This window comes from Octopus bimaculoides, chromosome 3 (assembly GCF_001194135.2).
Source record: "Octopus bimaculoides isolate UCB-OBI-ISO-001 chromosome 3, ASM119413v2, whole genome shotgun sequence".
Lineage (NCBI taxonomy): Eukaryota > Metazoa > Mollusca > Cephalopoda > Octopoda > Octopodidae > Octopus > Octopus bimaculoides.
This window is the reverse complement of record NC_068983.1, coordinates 118,483,073-118,510,410: the sequence shown is the minus strand read 5'-3', so window position 1 is coordinate 118,510,410 and position 27,338 is coordinate 118,483,073. Positions and strand designations below refer to the sequence as shown.

The window sequence follows — 27,338 nt, the reverse complement described above, 5'->3', positions numbered from 1 at the left end:
AGAAAGAAACAACAATTCTCATATGAAGGAGAAAATGAACCTATCCAGGAAAGTAAACAAAGCTACAAAATGAATTTTTATTTTGCAATACTGGATACATCAATTAACTCAGTTTCAAAATGCTTTGAACAACTGAAACAAATAAATTCCATGTTCGGTTTTCTGTATGATATAAAATTTTTGCAAAATCTTCTCATCAAGTAATGGAATTTTACATAAAACTTGAGTCTGCCCTACGGGTTGAAGAGTCAAAGGATATTGATACTAAAATTTGATTCGCCTAGGGCCGGCCCTGCACATATGTGTATATATGTGTACATATATACACATATATACATTTATACACACACACACACATATATATACACACACATACACTTATGCACAAGCATACACATAATGGGTTTATTTTGGTTTCCATCTATCAAATCCACTCACAAATTTTGGTCAAATTGGGGCTATTGTAGAAGACATTGGCCCAAGTACCACAAAGTGTGACTGAACTCAAAACTATGTAGTTGGGAAGCAAACATTGTACTACACACTCACATTCACACACACACACATCACTCCTAACTGTTACAACTTATTTCAGTCATAACACCTCTGTGATTTTTTAATGCATGCTTCTATCTGACATTTCAGTATACCAATTTCTTTTAGGCAATATTAACTGTTTAGATCTTTCATTAGATATTCTTCTTCTTCTGCCTTCCCTCCTCACTGTTCTTTAATTCTCCTCCTCATTCACATTGTCAACCTCTCCATTTTCACCATCATCATCATCATATTTGTCATCATAGTCATATGTTTAGAAACCTTAAATGAGAAACCTCAAGTCTCTTCTCTTTCTCCTTAGTGGTCAAATTATATCCTGTAACATTTGACTGGTTTCTACTGATGTTCTTGTGAGTATTTTTCTAATGAAAAGGAAGCATGAAGAGTTTGCAATTTTCAGTTACTATCATCCTCATCAAGACGATAGACTGACAAAATCATTAGAGCACCAGAGAAAATGCTTTGTTGTATTTCTTCTGATTCTTTACATTCTGAGTTCAAATTCTGCCAAGGTCAACTTTGCCTTTCATCCTTTCGGGGTCAATAGAATAAGTGGGATGAGCACTGAGGGTCAATGTAATCGATTAACCCTTTCCCACCAAATTTCAGGCCTTGTACCTATAGTAGGAAGGATAGTTATTATTATTATTATTATTATTATTATTATTATTATTATTATTATGTAGGTTTAAGGTGTTGAGCTGGCAGAATCATTAGCACACCAGGCAAAATGCTTAGCAGCATTTCATCCATCTTCACATTCTGAGTTCAAATTCCACTGAGGTTGACTTTGCCTTTCATTCTTTCAGGGTCAATAAACCAAGTACCAGTGAAACACTAGGGTCAATGTAGTCAACTAGTCCCCTCCCGACAATTTTCAGGCCTTGTGCCCATAGTAAAAAGGACTATTATTATTATTATTATTATTATTATTATTATTATTATTATTATTACATAGGTTTAAGTTGGTGAGCTGGCAATAAAATGCTTAGCAGCTATCTATCCATCTTTACATTCAAATTCTGCTGCATTTGACTTTGCCTTTCATCCTTTCGGGGCCAGTTAAATAAGTACCAGCTGAGCAGTGGGGTCAATGTAATCAACTTAGCCCCTCTCCTGGAATTGCTGGCCTTGTGCCAAAATTTGAAATCATTATTACATTGGTATATTTTTTGGATATTGTTAACCTTTTCTGCATAATTGTGATTATGCAAAAACAAATAGGAAGATGCTGATTGTGGTTGTGTGGCAATACAAAAAAAAAAAAAAATTAAAAAAATAAAATTCAGGCCAGAAAAACATACAAGAGTTGTTGTTGATGCAAAAATGAATGTGGGTTAGAGAAATAGATATTCCAAAACAACAACAACTATGATTGATGCTGCATGTTAGAGAATGGGATATAGAGTTCACTAAGTTACAAGGAAGACGAACTTCAAAATATAGAGATTGTTCTTAATGGTTGGGCGGATAACATCCTTGGAATTGGTGTCATAGTAAACACTGTTGGTTGAATCTCACACTGTGTTAGTTGGTTGGGTGGATGGTTTGGTAGATGGTTAGTTTGGTCGGTTGGTCGGTTGGCTGGTTGGTTGGCGCTGGAAAGTGTATTGAAGCGTTCTAAAGCTCCGACACAGCAGATACGCCTGAAAGATATATAATTAATAGATGTCAATCTTTGTTTTCAGAAGCTATGATATAGGCGACTAAATGGTTTTAGAATGTTTACTCTCTTGAGAGCAAGAGAAACTTTTTGGAATGCATTTGTTGTTTTTATTATTTAGCAGAAGATCAAGAAGCTATGGTATCTTGTGTTTGATACAGCAGAACAGTTCTTTTTAAAGTTGTTTGCTATCATAGCAATACAGCTGGAGATAACATCAACAACATCAAACATAAAATAGTAGGAATTAAGTAGATAATGTAAGAATATTACTGCGGGTATTGCATCAGAAATTATTAGCAGAAACTAATGAAAGGTTCAAAATACATATAATACTTATTTTTTTATAATCCATTTAACTATGTGGGTTAGAATGGAACTTTCTTCTTTTTTAAAAAAACAAATTGGAAATTTACATATTGAATCAAATATTTTGACAGTAGTTGCATTTCATCTGGTTCAACTAGTGTTACAAACAAGTAAAATTGTCAGGCAGAGTATTCTCCCTTGTCTTTGGCTGGCTGTAACTCGTTTTGAATCTTTGTAATTATTGCTTCAGAAACTTATTCAAATTAAAAGACAAAGAACAATATGCAGCAGGAACTCAGTAATGGTGACTCCAGAAAAATCAAAACGATGACTGTGATGTAAATATTTACTAATCATCAGTCTAGGAAGCGAATAGGGGAATATATTTCATTAATGGAATGAATTCAAGCTCTGATTTATAAAGCAGCTGAAACACTCCCCTCCCACAAAAAAAAAAATTTCATTATTTCAAAATAATTTCCTTTCCCTGTTAAAAGTGTATTAAACAATATCATTTTTTCCTTATTTTTTTTATATTTTTTCCTTCATACGAAAAACAGTTTTTTAATTCATTTTTTCAAACTCCCTTTCCATCTACATTTATTGCTTTCTCTCTCTCTCTCTCTCTCTCTGTGGAATTTTCAGTAATGGTAATCAGGCTATAAGTAGAATTTTGTTACATCAGTATATCAAAATACTTCCTCTTAATACCTTTTTGCTTGACATATCTAGCTAAATAGGATAGGATGGTTCTACCCTTAGCTGACAAAAAAAAAAAGTATATAAAAAGCAGAAACTTCAATGTGACAATGCAATTAATCATTATAGCCTCATACTGAAAATTTATCTCATTTATTGAAATACCTACAAACTTCATCTTTTTTTTTATCTCTTCTTTCCTGTGCTTTTTCATTACATCATTTCTTTTGTCTTTAATTTCTACAAGTAGAGCCTTACAATTTTGAGGTAATTTGTTAACAATTTCCTTTCACTTTTTAAGCAAAAACATTCAAGGGCTTCTAAAACTGATGTGATGCTGTAATTCATTATGAATTAGTATAGAATGTAATGTATGTTATAAACCACTGTTTAATGCCTTGTTTGACTCTGCAGGACAATGCCACTACCTTACAAGTGCTGTCATAGCTATAGGAACTTTGCTGGCAATTTTTACTTTAATACTGTCCATTGCCTTGATATATTTTCTGTGCAAATGCTTCAAGTAAGTATTTAATAAACCAATTTTCTTATTTTACATTTTACGTCTGTTGTATAATTATTTTGAATATCAAAATAAAGAAACATTTTTCATAGTTTTGTGTAACACATCTTGTTAAATATTTTTCCTCCAATTTCTATGGTTTGGATCATAGATGTTTTAGATAACACCTTAGGTTTTATGTAATACCCCTATAACTTTTAAGGCATATATTATATCACTTTTAGGTAATTGTAATATAGTATTTAAATCTACTCATGTATCTTAATAATCATTTCTATGACTTTCTTTTCTCACACACTCGTTCAATTATCTTTTGTACCGTTTTACTGTTATCTCAATGCCTGTTTAATATCTCCATTGTACACATTTTTTATATTTTGTAAAAAAAATTTTTAACTTTTTCCATGATTATATATCATTCATGTGAATATTTCTGTAATCCTTTTATGGTAACTTTTTTCAAACATTTTTCAATTGAAAATAATAATAAATGAGGATTAGAAAAGGACGATCAAAAGAGAAGACTGGCAATTTGCTAATTAAAGGCATGTTATAAATTAAGAAGAGATAATCCAATTAGTGTGTGTGTGTGTGTACATGAAGTGCAAGTTCACACATTCAGCTTAATTGTAAGATTTTGTAAGAATTCATCCACTTTAGAAATCTTAGAAGGATGAAAATGGATTTAGATTAGATGGTTGGGTGCATAAAGCAATGGGAACAAGTAACTATGAATATATGCTTACTCATCATAAAGTTTTTTGTTTAATTAATATTTGAGTATAAATCTATTATAAACTAATATGAATTTTTAAATATATATAGTTTTCTATATCTGAAAATTATTTTAAGCTAAGATAATCTGAATTCAACAATGAATTGAATTTCAAATTTTAACTATCGGTATCAACAACACTAAAATTGCAATAAAAGCTGTGAAAAATTTCTTACTTTGGTCTGGCATTCACAAAGGGTAACAGCACCTTCTTCTCACAGATCACATTTCATCAAAATGAAATTATTAAATAAATGAAGTTTTTGAAATGTTTCATATTCGTTTTTATAAACACATATTAGAGTAACATTAAAATTCAATGGGAAAACAGTATGCTATTATATTGAATCAAAATATCTCATTTCAGTGTATTTATTTACAGTCACATTAATTCATTTTACAGAAATAATCAGTCCTTTGACATAACATAATCAAAACTATAAAACAATTTTAAGACTTTGAAATTGGTGTAAAACTTTTGCTGTGTCACTTGATAGCTTGACCTATATTTCTAAATCTATACATCTTGGATAGAGCTAGACTGCTACCAACACAGTTGAGACACAACTAATTTCTTCTTATTAGATTTATCAGTTGATTTCTCTAACAATTTACCACCCAGGGAAATAATATTTATATTACTATTTTCCTGTCCAAAATATTTTCTTGTAATTTTCAAGAGAATCAAATTAGAATGATAAGATAGGGTGCAGTCACATTTCAGCTTTTCAGGTCCTGGAGAGAATTATCTTAACACAGGAGTTCAGTGTTGTTTAAGCAATTTCACTAATTATCCTTTAATCCCCCCCCCCTTTTTTTTTGTCTTTTATATGACACTTCATTCTGTAATATTATGGATTCAATTGTCAGTGTATAGAATCATATTACATATCTATACAAGTAAAGCCATGAAAACAGAAGAAAATATTAACAACACTAAAATACCTCTTGATTGATATTTCTCAGAAGCTGGGCTAATATATAATAACAGTAGTCAGCCTTTTAAATAAATAGACATTAGGATTAAGGACAACGAAATCTAATCATTGTTCTAACTAATGAAAGTATCTACTATTTTATTGTAGTGTAGAAAGGACAAAGGCACAAAACAATATGAACAGTGATGAGTGGGTGTGCAGGAGGCATACTGCACTGAAATCCATTGTAAGAACCCCATCACAATTCTTTTGCAAACCTTCCAGTATCAGTGCTTTCTGCAGTAAATAAATAGATAAAATGACAAACTTAGGACAGTGAGTGGAAGGATGGAGGGTAGAGACATTAGTGTTGGACAAAATACCTTGTGTTGTTTGGTTATCCGGATCTGAGTGCGAATTCCAGTCTAGTCAATTTTGCCTTTTGATTTTCATCCTTCAGAAAGTTGATAAAATAAGTAGCAGACTATAAGTAGTGGGTTAGTAATTATACCTTTGATGGTGGTGTTCCAGCCTGATTACAGTCCAATTAACAACCATTCTCTAATCTCTGCATCTTTGTATTATCATTTGTTTACAAAATATTTCATTCTCATTTTGTCACTTGTTCACATCTTTATTTTTTAACTGTTTGATAAATAGTGAAAAGTTCAGAGCACATGATGAAGATCCACCAAATTATATATAGGGTAAAGAGTAAAGACCCCCTTTCAGTCATGAATAACCATGGGATTGTACCTAGGAAGTTCCCCTCCAAGGCACAAGTCTGAGCAAGATTGTTTATGGAAGACCAGCAGTCACCCATGTATATTGGTCTCCCATCTCCACACTATTGATGTTGTCCAAGAGAAAGACAAAGGCTGATACAGTTTAGCACCAGTGATGTTGCAACACATTTTTACAGCTGAGTGAACTGGGGGGCAACATGAAATAAAGTGTCCTGCTCAGGAACACAATATACAGCCCATTCTAGGAATCAAACTTACAACTTCACGATTGTAAGTCAGACGCCCTAACCACTGAGCTATGTGCCTTAGCATATATATATATATATATATATATATATATATATAAGCAATGTTAATTCTCTAAATGAAGTATTAACAGTAACTGCACGATAAAGTGTAGTATATTGCCACTTAAGTGTGGCTGACCCCTAGGGGTGGATGTTACTGTTGCTTTTAGCCCCAGGAGGACATCTCCTCCAGCTGGCTTATCGACGTGCTGCAGATCGAGGTGAGAGGGATAACTTCCCTTGGCAAACAGGACACAGTCGTGTGTCGATAAGCCAGCTGGAGGAGATGTCCTCCTGGGGCTAAAAGCAACAGTAACATCCACCCCTAGGGGTCAGCCACACTTAAGTGGCAATATACTACACTATATATATATATATATATATATATATATATAGTATTATATATATATATATATATATATATATAGTATATAAAAATCAATGTATACAGTATTATAAATCCATTAAGCCAATGTTACCAATTGGTTTTGTACAGGATATATAAACAAACCTTTTATAAATTTAGATCTGTACAAAGCAAGGATTCTTCAACAGAATAATTATTGTAGAGTATAATCATGTTATAACTTAATCATAAACATTGTTGAAATTAGTCTGCACTCAATAAGTTAATTAATTGGTCAGAGTTTAGAGGTAATGCCTATGACTTTAGCAGACCCTTCTGGTCGGTTGATGTTCATTTTAACATACTTATAGGTCAATGAATGCAAGAAAAATGTGGATGGAGTTGTTAATGTCAAATGGGTTAAAGACATAGGAAGTAATGGCTATTGGTAAGGATGGTAAGAAAGAGAGAGACAGTTGAGTCAGATATGCCTTGGTAAAGAAGGTTTGTAGTCTGCTACACCAGAAGAATAGAAACCATTATAGTAGCAATACAGTTACTTCTAAATTAAAAAAATATATAATAAAAAAAACATCAAAACTCACCAATAAAATTCCTTGGTGACAAAACTTCTAAAAATTACTGGGTTGATAACAGTGGTTATCATATTAGTTTCTATGGTTATTATAGGGATTTCTTATGTTTTTTGCTTTTCTGATGGAAATAGTTTTATCACTGACACTAACTAGCTGTATAACATCCTCACTAAACCACATTTGATGAATAGCACCTTAAATGAAGGAGATAATTTTTATATTTCCTTTACAAGTATATCAACAGTTCATTGGTCTAAAATACATCTTAATTCTACAATTAGTCTTATTTTGCAGTAACTGGTTGCTGATTATACTTTAAAAGTTAAGGCTCACATCATTATTTTCAGTTTATGGTAATTGTATCTGAAGCAGCAATTTTCCTTTCTTCTTTTTTTTTTTAGTCATTAACAGTGTTGAAATCAGAAATGTAGAAGCTATTTAAAGCAACTTTAACCATTTCTTAGTAAAATGCATTTTATCTCATCAGCTTTGCCTTATCTCAGAAAGCCTGAAATTCTCTCCCAAATTTTACTTTCTTGACTACAATTTATAAAGATATTCTACAATAATTTCAGTAGAAAGTATTTGTATTCATATTTCAGTCGAAGTTTATTTAAAGATAATTATAACTCTATGCATATTCTTCTTGTTAGAGAGTACCAGCCACAATCCCTGTAGACCCAGTGTGATAAGCTAAATTATTCTCATTATCAAATTCTCTATCTTAAATACCTTTTATCTTTAAGACAACAGGAAGTCTCACCTGTTTCGCTTTCTTTGTTAATAAGCAGCCTGACCCAGCCTCTTGTTATAATCTTTTTTTTCTTTTTCTTAGTTTCTTCTTACTGCTTGCATTCCTCTTGTCTCATTATTTTATTTACTCCATCTCCCCATCCTGATTGAAGGTTAATGACATATACATAGGTGTGTGTGTGTGTGTGTCTGTGCGTGTGTGTGTGTGTGTGCGCGCGCGCATGTGTGCAATCTTTGTACAGGTGTACAAACAACCAAGCTAATAAAAAAATAGTACAAAAGTGTTTCCTGCTTTGTGTCAAATGATTATGTCACTGGCATTTTTTGATTTTTGCTTATTTTACCCCTACCACTTAGCAATGCTATTGTTTCCTTTTAATGATTACCATACCATAGCCATCCTCTATTCGTGCTTTTCTGATGTTTGGTTCTCTTGGTTCAAGATTTACTTAATTAAAATTGCAAAGTTTTCTGTAAAAAGAATGGTCAAAGCATTTTAATGTTGTCAATTTTTAACATAATTTAACTGTTACATCAGTAGAATGTCACCTCCCATTTCCTCTCAGAGTCAACTATTTCAATTTTATTCCATGGAATCTACTTCAATGTTGCCCATTTCATACTTCAAATCTTGTCAATGTATTTAAGCAGGATTGATAAAACATGTAGCAGTAATACCAGTAGATGGGATATTTTGCTCAGGAAAAAGATCACTGCTTATAAGCAACACTTTGTTTTCATATAGGTCAATTAGGAAGCTTCAAAGTAGTCAATCTACTTGTTAAAAGTTGCCGCTGAATCTCCATCAAATAACACTCTAGGATCTGAAAAAAGAAGGGTTACATGGGATGTGCCAGAAAATATGTAATGAGGTGTAAATATTTCTTTTCTTTAGTTTGGAGGAAGAGCTTGGCCTTCATTGTCCTGAGATGACTGAGATCAACACAGTTCATGTTGCAAACTGACATGAAAAGGTGGTGGGTCCAAAGGAACAACGTTAGGGGGAGGAGGAGGAATGGCTGTTCACCACAGGGACCCTTGCACGGCGACCTGTGGTGGACAGACACCATATAAGTGACAAGAAGAGAGAGACGAGGGATAGGAGTGTCTGAAGAACAAATATCACTAGTAATAGTTGAAAAACAAAGGTAGTATATATCTGAGGGCCAGAGTTTGGCATATGCCAGCAAACACCTCCTTGACACTTTTTTGGGATGCTATCTTAGACAGGAATGCTTTTGATCTTAAGTCTGCTAAATCATGACTGAAATAGATCTAGAACAACAACATAGGAAAGTAGTCTTATTTTCTCAAACTTGCAAATTTATCTTTTTCATTTCCTTTGCATCCTTTATTCCGTTTCATAAAAATCAATAATCTTACAAATGCTCGAAATTCTTTAATAAGACACTAGATAACTAATTATCTTATCAAGTAATTTGCTTCGCGTTATGTTTGTGCTTCTCTGAAGGACAGTGACGATTTGAGCCTTAAAAAGTCCTTAACTAAAACGGAACCAAAACACGGCCGTAATGTTCCTTCACTCAAAACAAGTATTAGATGTGAAATAATGTTATCCACGGGAGATAACTTTTACAGAAATGAGAAAACATTCACTAACTTTTTATTGGTTTTGAAAGCTAGTCAAAGAAAGCGAAATGAATTACTGCTATCTCGCTTGAATTAAAACCAATTTGAACATAGTTTATAGTATATCGTTTTATCAGTACTAAATTCAAGATTAGTTTAGTTTTTTTTTATTTATTCAGTTATAATGACAGTAATATATTGTTAATATAATTAATATTGATATGACGGTTCTGTATCCCACTAGGTGTGTCATTTTACCTGTTGTTAGGGTCCTACGTTTGAACAGGAAATTCAAGTTTTACTGTACCATGATAGCTTATTGCATCTTCGTACAGACGGCAGTGGATTAAATCGACTTCAGTAAATAACTGGTATATTTTATCGATTTTGAAAGTAGGAAAGTCGAAGTTGACCTTGGAGACGTAAGAAGCTAACAGAACCGTCCGGTTCTGTACGTACCCATATACGGAGAGTATTGATCATATATTCGTTTGAAACTGATTATTAACACTGGCGCTCTTTAAAATAAGACAAAACTTTATAAGTTATACAGAATCCTACTTTATGTGAAGATATCTGCATTTTAGATGACGTGTCAAACTTCATCCCACAGAGAACATGATATTATGTAACTAATACCAGCATAGAAAACAGACGTTACATGATGAGGGTGATGATGATGATGTAAAGTAGTAAACTGAATAGATTATTTATGATGAATATCAAGACAAAAGCAGACACGGCTGTGTAGTTCCCAGGTTTAAATCCACTGCTCACAATCTTGGACAGTTATCTTCTACTATAGTCTCAGGTTGACTTATACTTCATAAGGTGGATTTAGCAGTCAGAGCAGAGACAATGAAGAATCACATAATATATATAGATATGAACATGCTTCCATGTAGTGGAAGTCAACTCATGCCCAAGTATACTTCCACAATACTAATGGATCTCAGAGAGTAACAGCAGTGGAGAAGGCAACTAAGTTCATGGACAGCCATGCCCATGCTACACCTATTTATTGTGTACCTTACAGCTAAGAAATCTACAAAATAGCACTGTTTCATATCACAGGCATGTGTGATGTACACACATACACATTTTATTTCCTTGCCATTCTCATTATTAGAAATGCAGTGAAGCAGTGATTAACTCATTGGAAATTTGTAGCCAATGATGCTAATGCTCACAAGAATAGGATATGAAATATATAACGGAACAGAGTAATATTGCTATATTTAAATATATGAATTTTTTTAATTTAAACCTAACTTTGGTCCTAAACCACATCTGACTGAAATATCATAATGTTGGACATAATTGCCCCCCCCCCCCCATCACCAATTTCAGTTTATCACAAACTTTGAATGACCCCCTACAATGATTCATGACATAGAAACATGAATGGCTAAGAACATGTTTTTAGCTGCACTCAAACTGTGGTGTAGTGTAATTATCCAAATAATGTGTTGAAATTATTTCACTAAATTTGTACAGAAATTCTAATTTCTTACTCAGTAAAATTAATTAAATATTCAGCATACATTATTTCTTTGTCAGGTTACTTCTGTTGGGTACCACTTGTAGTTTTATTTTATCACAAATGGTTAAAATGGTTTCTGCTACTCAGCAACAATATCAGAATATTGTAACAAAATAACTATTTGGATTCCTGAAAATCTTTAGACAGTTATGGTGAAGTCTAGAAGAAATATATGTTATTACTTAGGACCCACATAACCAAAATCCAAGGAGAAACTAAAGGGAATTACTTGTAGCTCTCTTGAACAAATTATAGCATATTTTATAGTAAATCTATCCATCTCTGCCCTTTATAAATCTAAAAATTTATTAACCCTTCAGCATTTAAACTAGTCATATCCAGCCCAAATTTTCTACTATCTTATGTTCAAACTAGCCATTTCTTGCCTCTCACACTGAACACTACAATGTCATTCTAAAAATAGTCACATATTGAAATCTCAAAGCAATGAGATACAAAACAATGTGACTAAATAAGTATTACATTTGACTGAGTAATCTGAATGCTAAAGGGTTAAACACACTTCATTTTCATTCCAAACTGACAAGAATTTAGATTATAAGCATTATTAAACATAGTTTTCAGCAAATTATGTTTATATGGTGAAAAATACTGAGCTGACTAATCTATTGTGAACAATTCACTTCATTTAAGCTATTATGCCCTTAAATGCATGAATGTTAATACTTCCAAAAATTATAAGGCCTTTATGGTTTGTCTGAAGAAACCAATATGCAAATTTACAATACTGTAGTTTGACAGCAAATTATTGGTGAACTAGTTTTGGTACCTAGCTGGATTGGAAAACATAACAACATCCCATTTTCCTTTCTCCTAAAGATTTTAAGCTTCATGACTATTCAGTTCACAGTAATAAATTCTAAGGAATTATATGACACTACAATGATTGAATCAATCTTCCTTGCCTATCTTATCCTTAACCATTTTCTAAACTTCTGGTTGCCAAGTCAAAAACTAAATATAAATATCTAGACAAGTTTTGTGTCTTCTTGCACAAAGAGTAGCCATTTATATTTTAATTATTTCTAATAGTTTTGTCTTTTTTGCTTGAGAAAAATTGCCTCAGATGGAAATTATAAACTTTATATAGATATCCATTTCCAATTTTAGATATTCTAGTTGTTATTGTTCACTTCATACATTTTTTTTATTAGTTAGGTTCCATTGTTACATTTTGTCTAACAGCACCAATTCTACTTTTTAGATTTGTACATCTTTTTTCCCTTTTATTTTTAATTCTTCTATACTGTTTCCTCTAATCTTTCTTAATACACTGGTTTTTTTTTTTTTTCAGAAATAATCGAAGGAAAAGCAACTTGCCATCTGAATATGGTAGTTTTATTCAGGCCAGTTCCAAGGGGGAGACATACTGTCATATTCCTTCTGATGACTTTACCCAACCTGATCTATATTTATCATCATTGGTACGGATAAATTTGATATTGTTTGCCTCACATGTTGTCGGTATAAAACCTTTCCTACATAGAGGAGTAAGTAATACAAAATGGTACCATCACTCAAATTTGCTTTCAGATTTTACTTATGTATTTCAAAAATCTACTTAATACTATATTGCAACAGTCCTTACTAAAGTCTGCAAAGGAGACACCTAACAAACATTAACTCACATTTCAAGATCCCACATTTAAAAAAAAATTGGGGATAATTGCTATCTTGGCTGTTACTGTTCATGGTCTCAGTTGGAAAGCTTTGTCGAGATTGTTTTCTCATAAAATCATCATCATTTAACGCCCGCTATCCATACTGGCATGGGTTGGATGGTTTGACTGAGGACTGGTGAGCCAGAGGCTGCACCAGGCTCAATCTGACCTGGCAAGGTTTCTACAGCTGGATGCCCTTCCTAACGCCAACCACTCTGAAGGTGGCCAGTCAGGTGGTTCTGGTAATGACACGCTCAAAAGGTGTTTTTACATGCTACCTGCACAAGAGCCAGTCTGGCGGCACTGGCAACAACCACGCTTGAATGTAGTTTTTCACGTGCCACCAGCACATGTGCTGGTAAGGCGCCACTGGCAACAATCACGCTCGAATGATACTTTTCACGTGTCACTGGCACAGGAGCCAATCCGTGGCCCTGGCAACAATCACGCTCGGATATGCTTCTTTTAACGTTCCACTGGCACGAGTGCCAATCAGGCGGTACTATCATTGGCCATGTCAGTGATTTTGATTTGTTTACACTTGCCTCAATAGGTCTTTGTAAGCAAAGTTCATTGTCCAATGAATGAGGGATACTCATAAGTGGGCCAATTACACCCCATGTTCGGATATTCTTTTAACATTCCACTGGTACGAGTGCCAATCAGGCAGTACTGTCGTTGGCCAGGTCAGCAATTTTGATTTTGATTTCACTTGCCTCAGTAGGTCTTCACAAGCAAGGTTTATTGTCCAATGAATGAGGGGTATTCATAAATGGGCTGGTTACACCCACTGGCATAGGCCATGGGCTACAGTCTCACTTGGTTTTTCGGGTCTTTTCAAGCACAGCATATCTCCAAAGGTCCTGGTCACTAGTCATTGCCTCACTAAGGCCTAATGTTCGAAGGTCGTACTTCACCACCTCATCCCAGATGTTCCTGGATCTACCTCTTCCACAGGTTCCCTCAACTGCTAGGGTGTTACACTTTTTCACACAGCTGTCCTCATTCATTTGCAACACATGACCATACCAGCGCAATCGTCTCTCTTGCACACTACATCTGATGCTTCTTAAATCCAACTTTTCTCTCAGGGTGCTTACACTCTGTCATGTATGCACACTGACATTACATATCTAGTGGAGCATACTGGCTTCATTCCTTGCAAACTTACACATGTCCTCAGCAATCACGGCCCATATTTCACTGCCATGTAGCATGGCTGTTCACATACATGTGTCATACAGTCTACCTTTTACTCTGAGCGAGAAGCCCTTTGTCACCACACAGAATACTCTACCATTCTGTTTACAAAAAAGACTTTCCATAAATTTGACTTGATAAGTAACTTGAAATCTGAAATTGGATGAAATCAATGGTGATTTTACCTCTTCCCTAAATTTGTAGGCTTATACAATTGTCAGAAGTACTGTTGACAGCCTACTGGCTGGGACCATGCTTGGGTACTGTCAGATCATTATTCTTGTTATTATTGCAAATGTCAGCAGAGAGATTTACAGAATCATTAGAGTGTCAGACAAAATGCTTTATAATATTTGGTTATGGCTCTTTATTTTCTGAATTCAAATTCTACCAAGGTCAACTTTGCCATTCAACTTTCTAAGATTGATAAAACAAAGTACCTGGCCTGATTTTAAGCCAATTAGACAGATTTGTTCAAATTTGGCCTTGCACCAAGAGAAGTTTCCGTATACAGGTTTGACTTCTTGTAATAAAACATTAAAAACTTTCATATGAGCTTTCAATTAGTATATCATTGTGACTAATGGTAGAGCCTCAAGCCCTCAACTCTTTTCAGCTGGGATTGGCATACTACACAAAGCATAAAACATCAATCTTTGCTTTTGTAGAGTAGAGGATCCCACTGAAAATTCTCTAATTGGGCCCTGCACTTCCTAGCACCAGCCCTACAAAGTACCAGTTAAGTATTGGAACTGATTTAATTGACCAACCCCGTTCCTCCAAAGTTCTGGCCTTATACCATTGTTGTGAATAGCAGCAGAGGAAATCAAGAAAACTAAATCCTCATCTCAGTTTTCAGATCTAATGGGAGCCATATTATTTTTGTTGCAGCACTAATGCTTCTTGTGTCTGACATGATTGTCACAACTTCCCAGTTTGTCAGGGTTGTATTTCTAGAAATATCTGTCTACATTCTCCATAGAAGAATTTGAACTCAGAACTACATGCTAACAAAGCACTTGTGAATTATACAGAACTCTTAATGCTTATTGTGGTGGGGTGTGTATCAAACCAGCACGAGTTGTCTTTTACAAAGGCCCCAGTGCAATGCTGCTTTCAAGAGACATTCTATAAGTATTCCAGTCCCTAACTTTGTATGTAATAGCTTTTCCGTCTATAAAAATTAATTCCTAAAATATTGTTTAGACTATGTCATTGTACTACATACCCAGTACACCTACATTTAGATTCATGTAACCTAAACAACTAATGCAGTTGTCAATGACAAAAACAGTTATAAATTACATCATCTATCATTTGTTTTCTGCTTTATTATTTTTAATCAATGTATCTTTGTTGTTGGGTTATTCTTTTATGAAATATATTAATAAGAAAAATGTTCCAAATTGTAGACTGCTTTCCATGTAATTGTTTCATTTTGTTATTTCTTTTCTTATAAATCCCACCCATGTTTTTGATGTTGTTGCTGTTTGTCATCTTTAGATATTATTTATCATATGGTGTCGTATATATATTGCTTTTACTTGAGTCACTTATCAATGCATTTATTTCAGTATCATTTGATATTTGTTAATATACATCTTTAAGGTTTATAAATAGTATTATAAAATATATTTACCAAAATACTTCTTTCTTTTTCAGATATATTAAGCAAACCTGTTTGTGTGTGTACACACACCTTTTCAGCTGGTCTGATTAAGATGGTATTCTAATATGTAAACCAATACATAACTGCATGTTGTTTAGCTGGTTTCAAAAAAGCAACAAACACTATGCTCTGCATGTTTGCATGAACTTGATCTTTGCATGAACATGTACTCTTGTTGAATCTAAAATCTGATAGAAATGAAAATGAGCAAATAAGTCTTCTCACTTATTCCTTCCTCATCTTTAATTTTTCTATCACTGGTTCAATATTTTCCACTTTATATTGATAAACTTGAAATTCATGATCTTGAATGAAATGTGAATAGTTTATAAGGTCTAAAGTTTGATTTATTAAACAATTTTCACAGCTGAGTTCAAATCAATAAAGTAAACGAATAATATATCCTTATAAGTCTACATTTACAATATTTCAGTATATTTCTGCAATATATTAATAATGAAGGTGACAATATATTGATAGTTACATATATAAAGATAAAGTTAAAGTAAAGAAGAAGACAATGCAAAGCTTGTTGGTTGATGTTTCTGTTTTACAGTTTAGTTTATTTTTTACATTTTACAGAACGTGCAAAAAGATATTTCTTTCTATAACAAAAAAACTTATTCAACTAATTCTTTTCTTGAAAGTTCATTGGATTTTTCAGAGAATAGTACATAAAATTCCTTGAAAAGTCAGATGAACTTTGTTGGGAAATTTTAATGAGCAACAAAAAAATTTAATTGTTAAATTTTATCATTTGAAGAGTCAGAAGTTCTTCAATTTGTTTTAACCCTCATGACTAAAGATTAAACACCTTAGCCACCTCCAATGTACTTAACTGGACATTAGGTGTGTCATTTAATAAGAATTTTAGTGGTATCAGGAGTATCTCATTTATTGAACACCTACGTCAAGAATCTTACCATTTATTATATCCTCTAAACCTGGATTGAAAGGAGTAAAAGAGAGCTAAATTAAACTGCGCATTAGTGTCTTATCTAAATAATATTCTCACAGGTCATATGACAAGCTGAAACCATGATGTGATTTTAATATTTGGTTGATGCTGTCTCACTTAATTTATGTGTATCATGAGATTCTGTTTACAGTGCTATAAAACAGATAAGGCTTTGAATATAGTCAAAAGAAATGAACATTTATAGCAATTAGAATATTCTTATTCTAATTACTCAAAGTCTTAAGAAGAGAGTCACTTACTTAGACTGTATAAATGTCCTTTTTTACGTGCATTGTGACACCAAACCTTTAATTTATTTAATTTATTTTCTTCATCATATCTAGTATATTGGTTTAAGACAAAATGTTACTTGGAAGATCAGTTCAAGAATTGTGTGTTCATACCTTGAGCAAGACACTAGATTCTAAATGCTTTAGTTTATGCTACTAGGTATAGGTACCAGACTTTTGTTGTTGTGGACCTGCCTTCTAACCAGAGTGACATTTTTCTATCATCTGCTAAATGGTACACAAGCAAGAGATAAGCAATACCTTTATAGATCATCATAGACTGGCCTTTGTAGGGTTTTCGAGCGAGATCGTTGCCAGTGCCTCTGGACTGGCTCTTGTGCAGGTGGCACATAAAAGACACCATTTCGAGCGTGGCCGTTTTCGTGCGGGTGACACGTAAAAGCACCCACTACACTCTCTGAGTGGTTGGCCTTAGGAAGGGCATCCAGCTGTAGAAACTCTGCCAAATTAGATTGAAGCCTGGTGTTGCCATCCGGTTTCACCAGTCCTCAGTCAAATCGTCCAACCCATGCTAGCATGGAAAGCGGACGTTAAACGATGATGATGATGATGATGATGATAGACTGTCAAGCAACTTTTTTCAAAAATACTCCAGTTTTAGATGTTAAAAGAGAGAAAAAAACTGGATCAAATGTTTAAAAAAGAAGTGAGGAAAGTCTTAGTATTACACAATATAAAGAAAAAAATCCATTGTGAGAATATGTTTATATATTTAAATACTCAATGTGGCTGAATTTTCATCTTTTGGCTCTAATTTTTTAAGAAGGTAATAAGAAACTTCAATAAGATCATTGCAATATCTCAGCAATCAAATAATATTTCTACCTCACTTATACAAAGGAGTCACTTAAAAAGTAATCATTAATATTTATCTTAATATATATATTTCTCTTAATATATATATATATATATATATATATATACATATATATATTTGTTAAATGTAATCATAAAATTAATCATGATATAAAGATTTTGCTAAATTTGGTCTAAAAATTTTTTTTTTCCTTTTTGCAGAGGAAAACAACTGATGAATGTTATACGAATAATATCCAAGAGAGTACATTCAGTGAGGTACCGTCAGTGAGCTACAATGAAAGATGCATTCCAAATGGGAATACCAAACTTATGCAGAGCTTCTCATCTAACAAGTTGCCAAAAGAAAGAGTAAATGACACTCAGAATGGTGTATTAAAGCTTCCTAAACGGCACCGTTTATCTGCTGTGTCTTCTGCTACTCAGCTTACAGATAAAGAAACTCTTTCCAATGGTCTAGATATTGCTTTACCTGAAACTCAAGTGATATATGCTGAACCAAACCACAGTCAACCAAATCTTCCTGTTGAAGGATGTAACCATAATTTGAATAAGAATTTGCCTTGTGATAGTCATTTGAAATGTGATGGGCCTCTTGAAACTGACACTTTTAATAATGATGAGCATTCTTCAACTTCAATGCTCTCAAGTTCCAACCATTCTTCCAGTGACAGTGAGGATAGCTATAATATTAAGCTCCACATAAGTGAAGAAGATTTGATTGTAAAAGATCCTGCTGAGCAAAAGCCTTCTTCTTCTGGTAAAATCAGCCCAAAGGTAATGTATTCTCACAGCAAGGTTCCTAAACCAGACCACTACTCTATACCTGTCTCTGAGAGACAAATAGAAAATCCACTCCCTAATAAATCTAGCACCCAAAATGGACAAGCATTAATCCCTGCTGTTGGCAAATCTGCTTCACAATTGCTAATAAATGGATTTCAGACATCTGTTGATAGTTGTGGTGGTGAAGTTACCCGTGATAAGAGCTTACCGAATTTTGCATTTTAAAATAATTCTTTTCATTACACAATGTCAGTTATAGCTATTCATTCTAGGAGCAAAAACTATCTGAGGAACAATAATGGATAAAAAAAAAAAAAAAAAAAAAAAAAAAAGAAAGAAGCAGGAACCTCATGAAATAATCAACCATTGCAGAAGTTACTGAAAACAATTTCAAAAGTTCAGTCTTCCAAACTAAGTTAATCTAAAATGTATAATATATATATACATATATATATATATAAAAGTTTGAATATCAATCCAACAACAAAACAAAACTTCATTTCTTGACTGATCACTTTTTAACCATTGGGCTTTCTACATAATTGGTTTCTATGGTTTCATAACTCAAAAATACAAAAACAATCAGTATCTGCATCAAGCATTAGTTTCAACGATATTATGTAACAAAATTTATTTATGCCATGCACAGTGTTAAAATCATTTCATATATATATATATATATATATATCTATATATATATATATATATATATATATGTAATATGAGTAGATAGATGTATATACCAAGATTATATAATCCAACATATTAAAAATAATACCTTAGCTAGGAATTACAGGAATAAAGACAACTGATATCTTAAAGGATAAAAAGTATTGGCAGAATATTGATTGTAAAATTACACAATACATTATGAAAAACATTATGTATATGTGAGTGTAAATATGTAAATGGGGGGAAGTTACATGAGTATGCAACCATGCCAAATATTACCATAAAATATCAGAAAATATGATGAACAAAACAAAGGTGAGCACTATAGTGCACAGGTAAGCTCTCGGCAAGCCAAGTCCACAAAACTCTGTTTCAGATGTAAAATGAAACCCTTTCATTTTACTTTATATCACTTATACACTTGGAAAGAGGCATGAAATTCAAATTCCCATTTCCCCTTCCCTATAAATATAGGGCATTGTACTTAGTCAAAATGTTATAAAATGAAGTTGAAAGTCAACATGTTTAGTATAAAGAGTATTTTCTTCTCAAATTTTTTTTTTTTTTGCTCTAATTCCTTAAAGACAGTCTTTATAATGTCAGCATTGTTCAAAATAATTCTGCTGATATCGAAACCAGAATACAATACTACTACCACTACTACTACTACTACTACTACTATAATAAGTATGAATGTAAAAAAAATATTCAAAATTCATATAACACAGTATTTGAAAATTTCTACAGACCTAAGTTCATGAAAGGTGTATAAATTAATCTGCAAGAATTATTTCAAAAACTGGTTGCTATATATTACCAAAAGTAGAAATTTAATTATTAAAACAGAGAGAGTCTGACATTTGTTTTACATAATTAGAAAATAGATGTTATATAATGGAAACTAAATTACCTAATATGTAAGCTTTTAAGTGCATCAACCATTTTTTTTCTAGAATTCATCTGTGTAAATTGCTTCATGTACTAAGAGTCCCGTTCATATTTTATAGGAATTTGATAAACATATTGCAAAAAATAAATAAAGAATAGAATAAATGTACTTAAAAATTTGTTTTCAAATTCAGTAGATGGCAGTAATAAAATTGCATACTAAAACCCACCCCCAAAGCAATTTAGCATTAAGTTTACGATACAACAAAATTTATATAAAATAACTTTTAGAACCTGCCCTATATCCCAGCTATGTTGAAAGTTGTAAGTAAAATATCTAAATAATCATAATTTTCTATGAAAAGGTAAAAAAAAAAAATACAAAAAAAAAACAAACTATTATTATTTACCTGGATTATATGCGATGTGATATGTAATTAATAATTAATAAAACATTTTGAAAGATACCTTAAGTTGTATTGCAAGATATTTTACAGAGTATGTTTTGAATAATATTATATTGGCAAACCAAACAGTAAAATGTACAAATTTAAAAAATGATATTAGATTTTAAAAAATAAGAGAATAATAAAAGAAAATAAAAGGTATTCTAAAACAGAATTGACATTTAAAAATCCTATTTGTTATGATTTAAAAAATATTTCAATATGTATAGTATGAGTGATTGCAAAATTTGACAAAGTGTTTAGAAATGCTAATCCAGTACCATCTTAACAGAAAGCACTTAATTTTTGCCTATATTGGTTTACTGTCATCTTACAGTGATAAGCAACTGATCAGTCATGTTCTTTCTTTATAATTTATGTAACAAAACTAGATTCAAAAGAGACAGTTCCAGTCACTTGTCATGCTAAAATTAGCAGTCAAATCACACCCTTTTACATTTTAGAAAATTAAGAACATACTAGATAATATAGTCCTAAGTATAAATATCAAGAAAAAGAAGTTTCTGTAATGGCCAGAATTCCTTTGATCAAAAATATGTTTAATCAAGATTGATCTAGGATTAAACAACAATTTTATCTCATTTATGATGTGGAGTGGGATTAATTCTGTTACTGTTTACTAATATGCATTAAAAAAAGTGCTTTACTCTGATTATTATCTCTGATATTATTGTACAAATTAAAATGGTTCATAAAAATAAAAAACAAAACAGTTAGATATATTGCTGAAATTTTTCACATTTTCTAAAATTAAAAGTTATCAACTGTTAATAAATATCATGTAATTTTCCTTTCATTAACTGTTTTCTCAAAGAATTTGCTTTGCTAAGCAAAATTCAAAAGATAGATTTTATAAGCAAGACTAAAATTAAATCCTCTTTTTAACTACTAAAGTTAAAAACAAATTTTGAAGTTAATTTTCAAAATGGTTTCTCACCTCACTAATAGAATTTTGATTTTTCCCTCACTAACAGAATTTTATCCATTAGATCCTACAGATTTCAAATGTTTTTCCTGCGCTTAATTTTAAAATTAAACTTTGCCTAGGTTCCATAATGTTCTATCATTTCATTAAACTTCCAGATTACAGGGAAATGATTAAATTAACATTGTTAGCAACATACATGTGCTACCCTCTGTAGTTAACAGTGTCTTTGTTTTTATTATATTGCGATGATGATGATCATCATTGGCTAAATTAATACATTTGATAAATTGTAATTCATAAAAAAAATGTACACACTATGTGATTGTTTGAATGTACATGTGTGAAGGCACGTGGCTTAGTGGGTAAGATGCTGCACTCTTGATTGTAAGATTGTGATTTCAATTCCCAGACTGGGCAGTGCATTGTATTCCTGAGCAAAACACTTCTTTCAATATTGCTCCAGTCCACTCAGTTATTAGAAACCCTGTGACAAAGTGACATTCAATTTGATTGGTGGGGAGAATGTTGTGTAACTGACCCTATAAGTCACTGGAATCAATGCAATGCTTACTTTTTCATAAGAGTGCCTGAAAGAGAGAGAGAGAGAGTGCTACAAATATTATTCTTTTATATAGGAATCAAAGTATGAAGAAAATAAAAGAAATTAGGCGAGTTTTACTATGAGGCTTACCACATGAGAATGACTGGGGCCAGTAAAGGCAAATAATCACCTGGAGAATGTGTATTGTGAAAGTATGGCATTTAAACTGAAAGATATGAATCGAAAAGCAACTGAGCAGCATCAGTGCAGTTTTGAGTAATGTAGGAAAGATGCTAGTATAGAGATGAATTACAATTTATACATCATGTGAAAATATATTGCAAGTTAGTGATAGGGATAAATAGACATAAAATAGTGAGTCATATAAAAATTAGAATTTCAGGATGATGAATAGGGGTAATATCAGGAATAATGAGATGAAGTCAGACTGTAGTACAGACATTCTATACAAACATTTCAAAAGAGGATGTTTTTTTTATTGCTCTAAAGAAGCAACTAATATGAAAGACAAGTCAACAAGTAAGCCTCTATGTTGTTGGTTAGTCTCCTAGAAATAGCAACCAAATTGCCTTAAACTTACAGTCTACCATCTTTAAAAAGGAAAGGTCATACTGAATGATGTAGCTCTAGATACCCTCAAAAACAGGATGGTCATGACTGGAATGTCATTGATCATATGTCTCTGTCAGGTTTGACTGGACTAACCAACATTCCAGATAGATGATTTAGATATCAGGTAGAAGAGATATAGAGAAACAGTACTTTCTGTGGCTCACTTGTGAGCAGTTTGGTGAGTAAATCTCTGCCACTCAGCTAGACAGCTTTTATTAGGAGGAGGTGCAGTGTAAATGCTTGCGTGTGTGTGTGGAGCACTACCATCTGAGATAGGATGTATATCTAAATTTGACAGTTTACATAAAAGGGGTAAAAAATACAATGTCCCATCCAAAAATAAAAAGTATTAAAAAAAAAAAATATTAACTAGATTATGGCTGGGAGATAACAGTTTACTCAAAGTAGATGCTCTCAGCTTCCACCACAGTCTCGAAAGCCCTTGCTTGTGTCTCTGGGAAGATCTTTGAATACCTCCTTGATCTTGGGCACTAACTTGGGCTTGGTGGTGCAGGTAGAGTGGTTGGTGTCTTTCTCAACTGCACCCCACACATAGCAATCCATGAAATTACAATCAGGACAATTAGGAAGCCAGAAACCGGGGTTGACAAAGTCATAGAAATTCTCTGACACCCACTTCTGACATTTTCTGGAGATATGGCAAGGAGCTGAATCCTGCTGCCATGCACATAACCTTCCAGCAGCAACCTTCTCCAGCCAGGGTTTGACCAATTTCCAGCAGCTTTCCAGAACCTAAGGCTCTGTTCATCAGTTGCTGGATGAACACCAATGTGTGGACACACTCAGAATGTCTGCTTCTTCCCTTCTTTCTAACCACAGCCTCATTGTCTCTATTGAAGCTGTCCATGTCTTCATAGTATTCACAGGGCACTGAGCAGCAGTCACGATGTCAGTGCAAATCATCATGATACAGGTAACTCTTTTCCAGTATTCTGATGGCTTCCAATCCTCCACATCAGCTAACTTTTTCTTAACTACAAGTATGGCAATGCTATGAGCAACATCTAAGACTGTTAGACTTTGCAACTGAAGCAAGTTTTAGCTGAGTATTTTCCATACATAGATATGAAGGTAGAATGTCCAATAGCCATATATAGATAAAATAATGATTATCTAAAGCCCATTGATAAAAAATGTTATAGTTAATTGGAGAGCTGAAATTCATTCTAATCTCACTCAACAGTTTTTATTGTTTGATCAAATTCCAGAAAACTCTGCCTCACCTAGTTTTTGTATTACACTAGTAGTAATATTCTATACATGAACATTTGAAAAATCCTTTTTAAAGATTTGTGTCAATCTTTAATCAATATGAAATATTTTAAAGAAATATTTTGAAATTAGAAGAAGGAAAAAAAAAAAGACATATTACTATGTCTTAAAATTTTAAGTCTTATTTGATTACCATTTTAGCCATTTAGTAATTATTTCAAATAGACTAAGAAATGAACATTTTCCTTTGCTCTCATAGGTAAGGAAACTTCTGCAGCAAATATGCCAAGGAAGCCTCTATTTGAGTTTTTTAACCAAATATTACCCATAGTGCTGAGAACAAATAGTCTAATTTATGATTCCTGAGATGTTCATAATACATATTTAAAGGTAAAACAGATGTTTAGTTAAACAATCAGTTTTGATCAGACACACTTCAGTGGCAAAATGCTGATCAAAAGTGTACTTAATAAAAGTTGACTTTTATCTCATTTTGCAATTGAAAAATCCTAGTAATATATAAAATGAACAAAATCTCGATACTTCAATGTGTTGAATTTTCTGAGTCACCAGCTTGTACACATACAGCTAAATACTTTCATAGCATATGTTTGTTCTATGGTAACAAACCAGAACTAAATGACGATAACAGCCATTAGCCTAGTAGAAAAAAATATAAGTCATATTTTAGAAATAAAAGTATACTCGTCTGATGGAAATGTAATGTAGATATGAATACTGTAAATATTAATGAGTTTGTAAAATTTTCTAAATAATCATCAAAACTTATAATTCTTCTAAATAATACTTTTCTCTTCTCAGCCTCTCTAAATAATCAAATATTGAGCATACCAGAGCAGTTCATACCCACAGAGGTTAAGAAGCACATCACTGTACTTCATTGCATTGGTTTCTGTTTAGTTTGACAATGATGTCTGTATTAAGATTAAAAAAGAAATATTTAATGTAAAGGGATTAAATGAATGTAAGAATTTAAAAAAAATAATAATAAATAAATAAAAGAAAGAAATCCCAGTTTACAAACTCCAAAGAGTAGCAAAGGATATTAAAAAACATGTCCTATTCTGCTTCTGCTCCAGAGTAACCAGATGAAAGTATACAATTAGACTTGACTTGTATATTGTCATCCAGAGCTGTTTTAACACAATAAAGTTAGCACTAGATTTAGGAAAATAGGATGGTAACTGAAGTTTAGCGTCAGTTATTATGTATAGTTTTGTTTTTCTGAGGACAGGTTTCAACCAAAAAATATTGGTGAGTTATGATCTTTCAATACTTTGATCGTGGATTGACATAATATGAAAAAACTGCTCATACTGTAGGCTACCCTTCCTTCTACCAACCAAGCTGACAGAGTTTAACTGTAGCAGTTATGAACCAGAATAACTAAATTAAAATACTGCACTGATTACAGTATAAAATACAATTTGAAGTGTCCAACAGGTCAAATAAATCTGGTAACTTTCATCTCCTGATTATCGGTTTCTTTTTTCTTCTTTTTTTTTATGTTCTTATCAGAATGCTTTCGAGAATCCAGTCTTTTCTAGCAGGTGTTTGTTTTTGTCATGACTGCAGAATTTCAAGGCTCTGAAAATTGATTAATATTTTGATACAAGATCTTATTTATATTGATGTAAAAAATTTAAACAGAAAAACTTCAAATAAATTATTTATATTTATTAAGTATACAATTTGTGAAGCCAAGTCTCTAAAGTTATCGGAGAAATTTCCACTGAAATCAGAAAGACAGGTTTAAAATTAGAATTGTAGTAACACGTTTGGTTAAGTCTCTTGAATCGACTTTGCTTTTCATTCTTCCAAGCTCAACAAAATAAGCACCAGTCAAGTACTGGAGTTGATATAATCAACTACACTCTCTCCCCCAACAGATATGGCCTTGTGCCAGTCTTACAAATAAATATTTATATTTCTTTGTATTTGTATTTACATGTAAATAATTAATATATATATATAGATATCATATGCTTAGAAATGCATTATTGTTCATACAGTGTCATCATTCCACATATTGTCATTTCATTACTCATCCTATATACTGTCAAACAGTAACAGTGTTTGCCTCAAAATGTGCAAATGAACACAAGCCTCAGAAGAAAACTACTGCATGAAGACAAATGGATTTTAAATGTATGTGTGTGTTCACATATATATAAGTATATATATTCACATACACTCACACACTGCAATGGTTACAAATTTTTTAGTTAGAATTTTGATTTGACGAAGGCTAAATGGCATTTATTGTGCCTTAATGCTTATGCTTGAATTCAATTAATGTTCTGTAAAGAAATCTATTAAAATGTTGAAGAACCCAGAAACAAAGTCATCCAACTATTGACTGTAATGTATTTAGTTAGTTGTTGGAATATGCATTGTATTTTTATATGTTAATTATTAAATGAAAGTAATTTCTTCTTAACTCATAGTTTTATTTCTTACAAATATGCATTTTCCTCATTTCAATGTTTTTTTTCATTTTCAGAAGTGTTAGAGCACATTGGGTGGGGGGGGGAGCCTTGAGGTATTTGTTCTGAGTTCAGATTTCACTAGGGCCAGCTTTACCTTTCATCCTTCCAGGGCCATTAAAGTGAGGTTTTTGCTCTTTATGTTCCGAGTTCACATTTCACCAAGGTCAGCTTTGCCGTTTGTCCCTTCAGGGCCAAAAAAGTTCTTTATCTTCACAGTTCAAATTTCACCAGGATCAGCTTTGCCTTTGATCCCTGCAGGGCCAATAAAATATCAGTTAAACACTAACTTCACTCCTGCTAATATTACCTGCTTATGCCTAAATCAGAAAGAATTAAGGGTGGTAGATTGGCAGAATTCTTTTATTCTTTTACTTGTTTCAGTCATTTGACTGCGGCCATGCTGGAGCACCGCCTTTAATCGAGAAAATCGACCCCAGGACTTATTCTTTGTAAGGCTAGTACTTATTCTATCGGTCTCTTTTTGCCGAACCGCTAAGTTACGGGGGACGTAAACACACCAGCATCGGTTGTCAAGTGATGGTGGTGGGACAAACACAGACACACAAACACACATACATATATATATATATGTATATATATATATATTACAATGGACAATACCAAGTGGAATCTCACCTTTTATCTCTCATGTTTCTCCCTCCTTTAACTTCTTCTTTGGGATATAATTCTTGGGAAAGAATACATTTGCGGCTGAAAATAGCTTTATACTATCAATTAT

The 27,338-nt window shown here is 32.7% G+C and overlaps 1 protein-coding gene across 3 annotated transcripts in view; it reads left to right on the top strand.

Moving 5' to 3' along the window:
- Window positions 1-26,550, top strand: part of LOC106868416 (uncharacterized) — a 257,787-nt gene extending 231,237 nt beyond the window's left edge. For 2 of the 3 annotated variants that reach the window (XM_014913660.2, XM_052966488.1), the window contains exons 6-8: window positions 3,644-3,752; window positions 12,621-12,816; window positions 18,143-26,550. In XM_014913660.2, coding sequence (XP_014769146.1) covers window positions 3,644-3,752; window positions 12,621-12,816; window positions 18,143-18,952 — 1,115 coding nt within the window. In that variant the 3' untranslated portion in view covers window positions 18,953-26,550. The remainder of the gene's footprint in view (window positions 1-3,643; window positions 3,753-12,620; window positions 12,817-18,142) is intronic. The other variant, XM_014913661.2, reaches the window with a different exon arrangement.
- The last annotated feature ends 788 nt before the right edge of the window (window positions 26,551-27,338 follow it).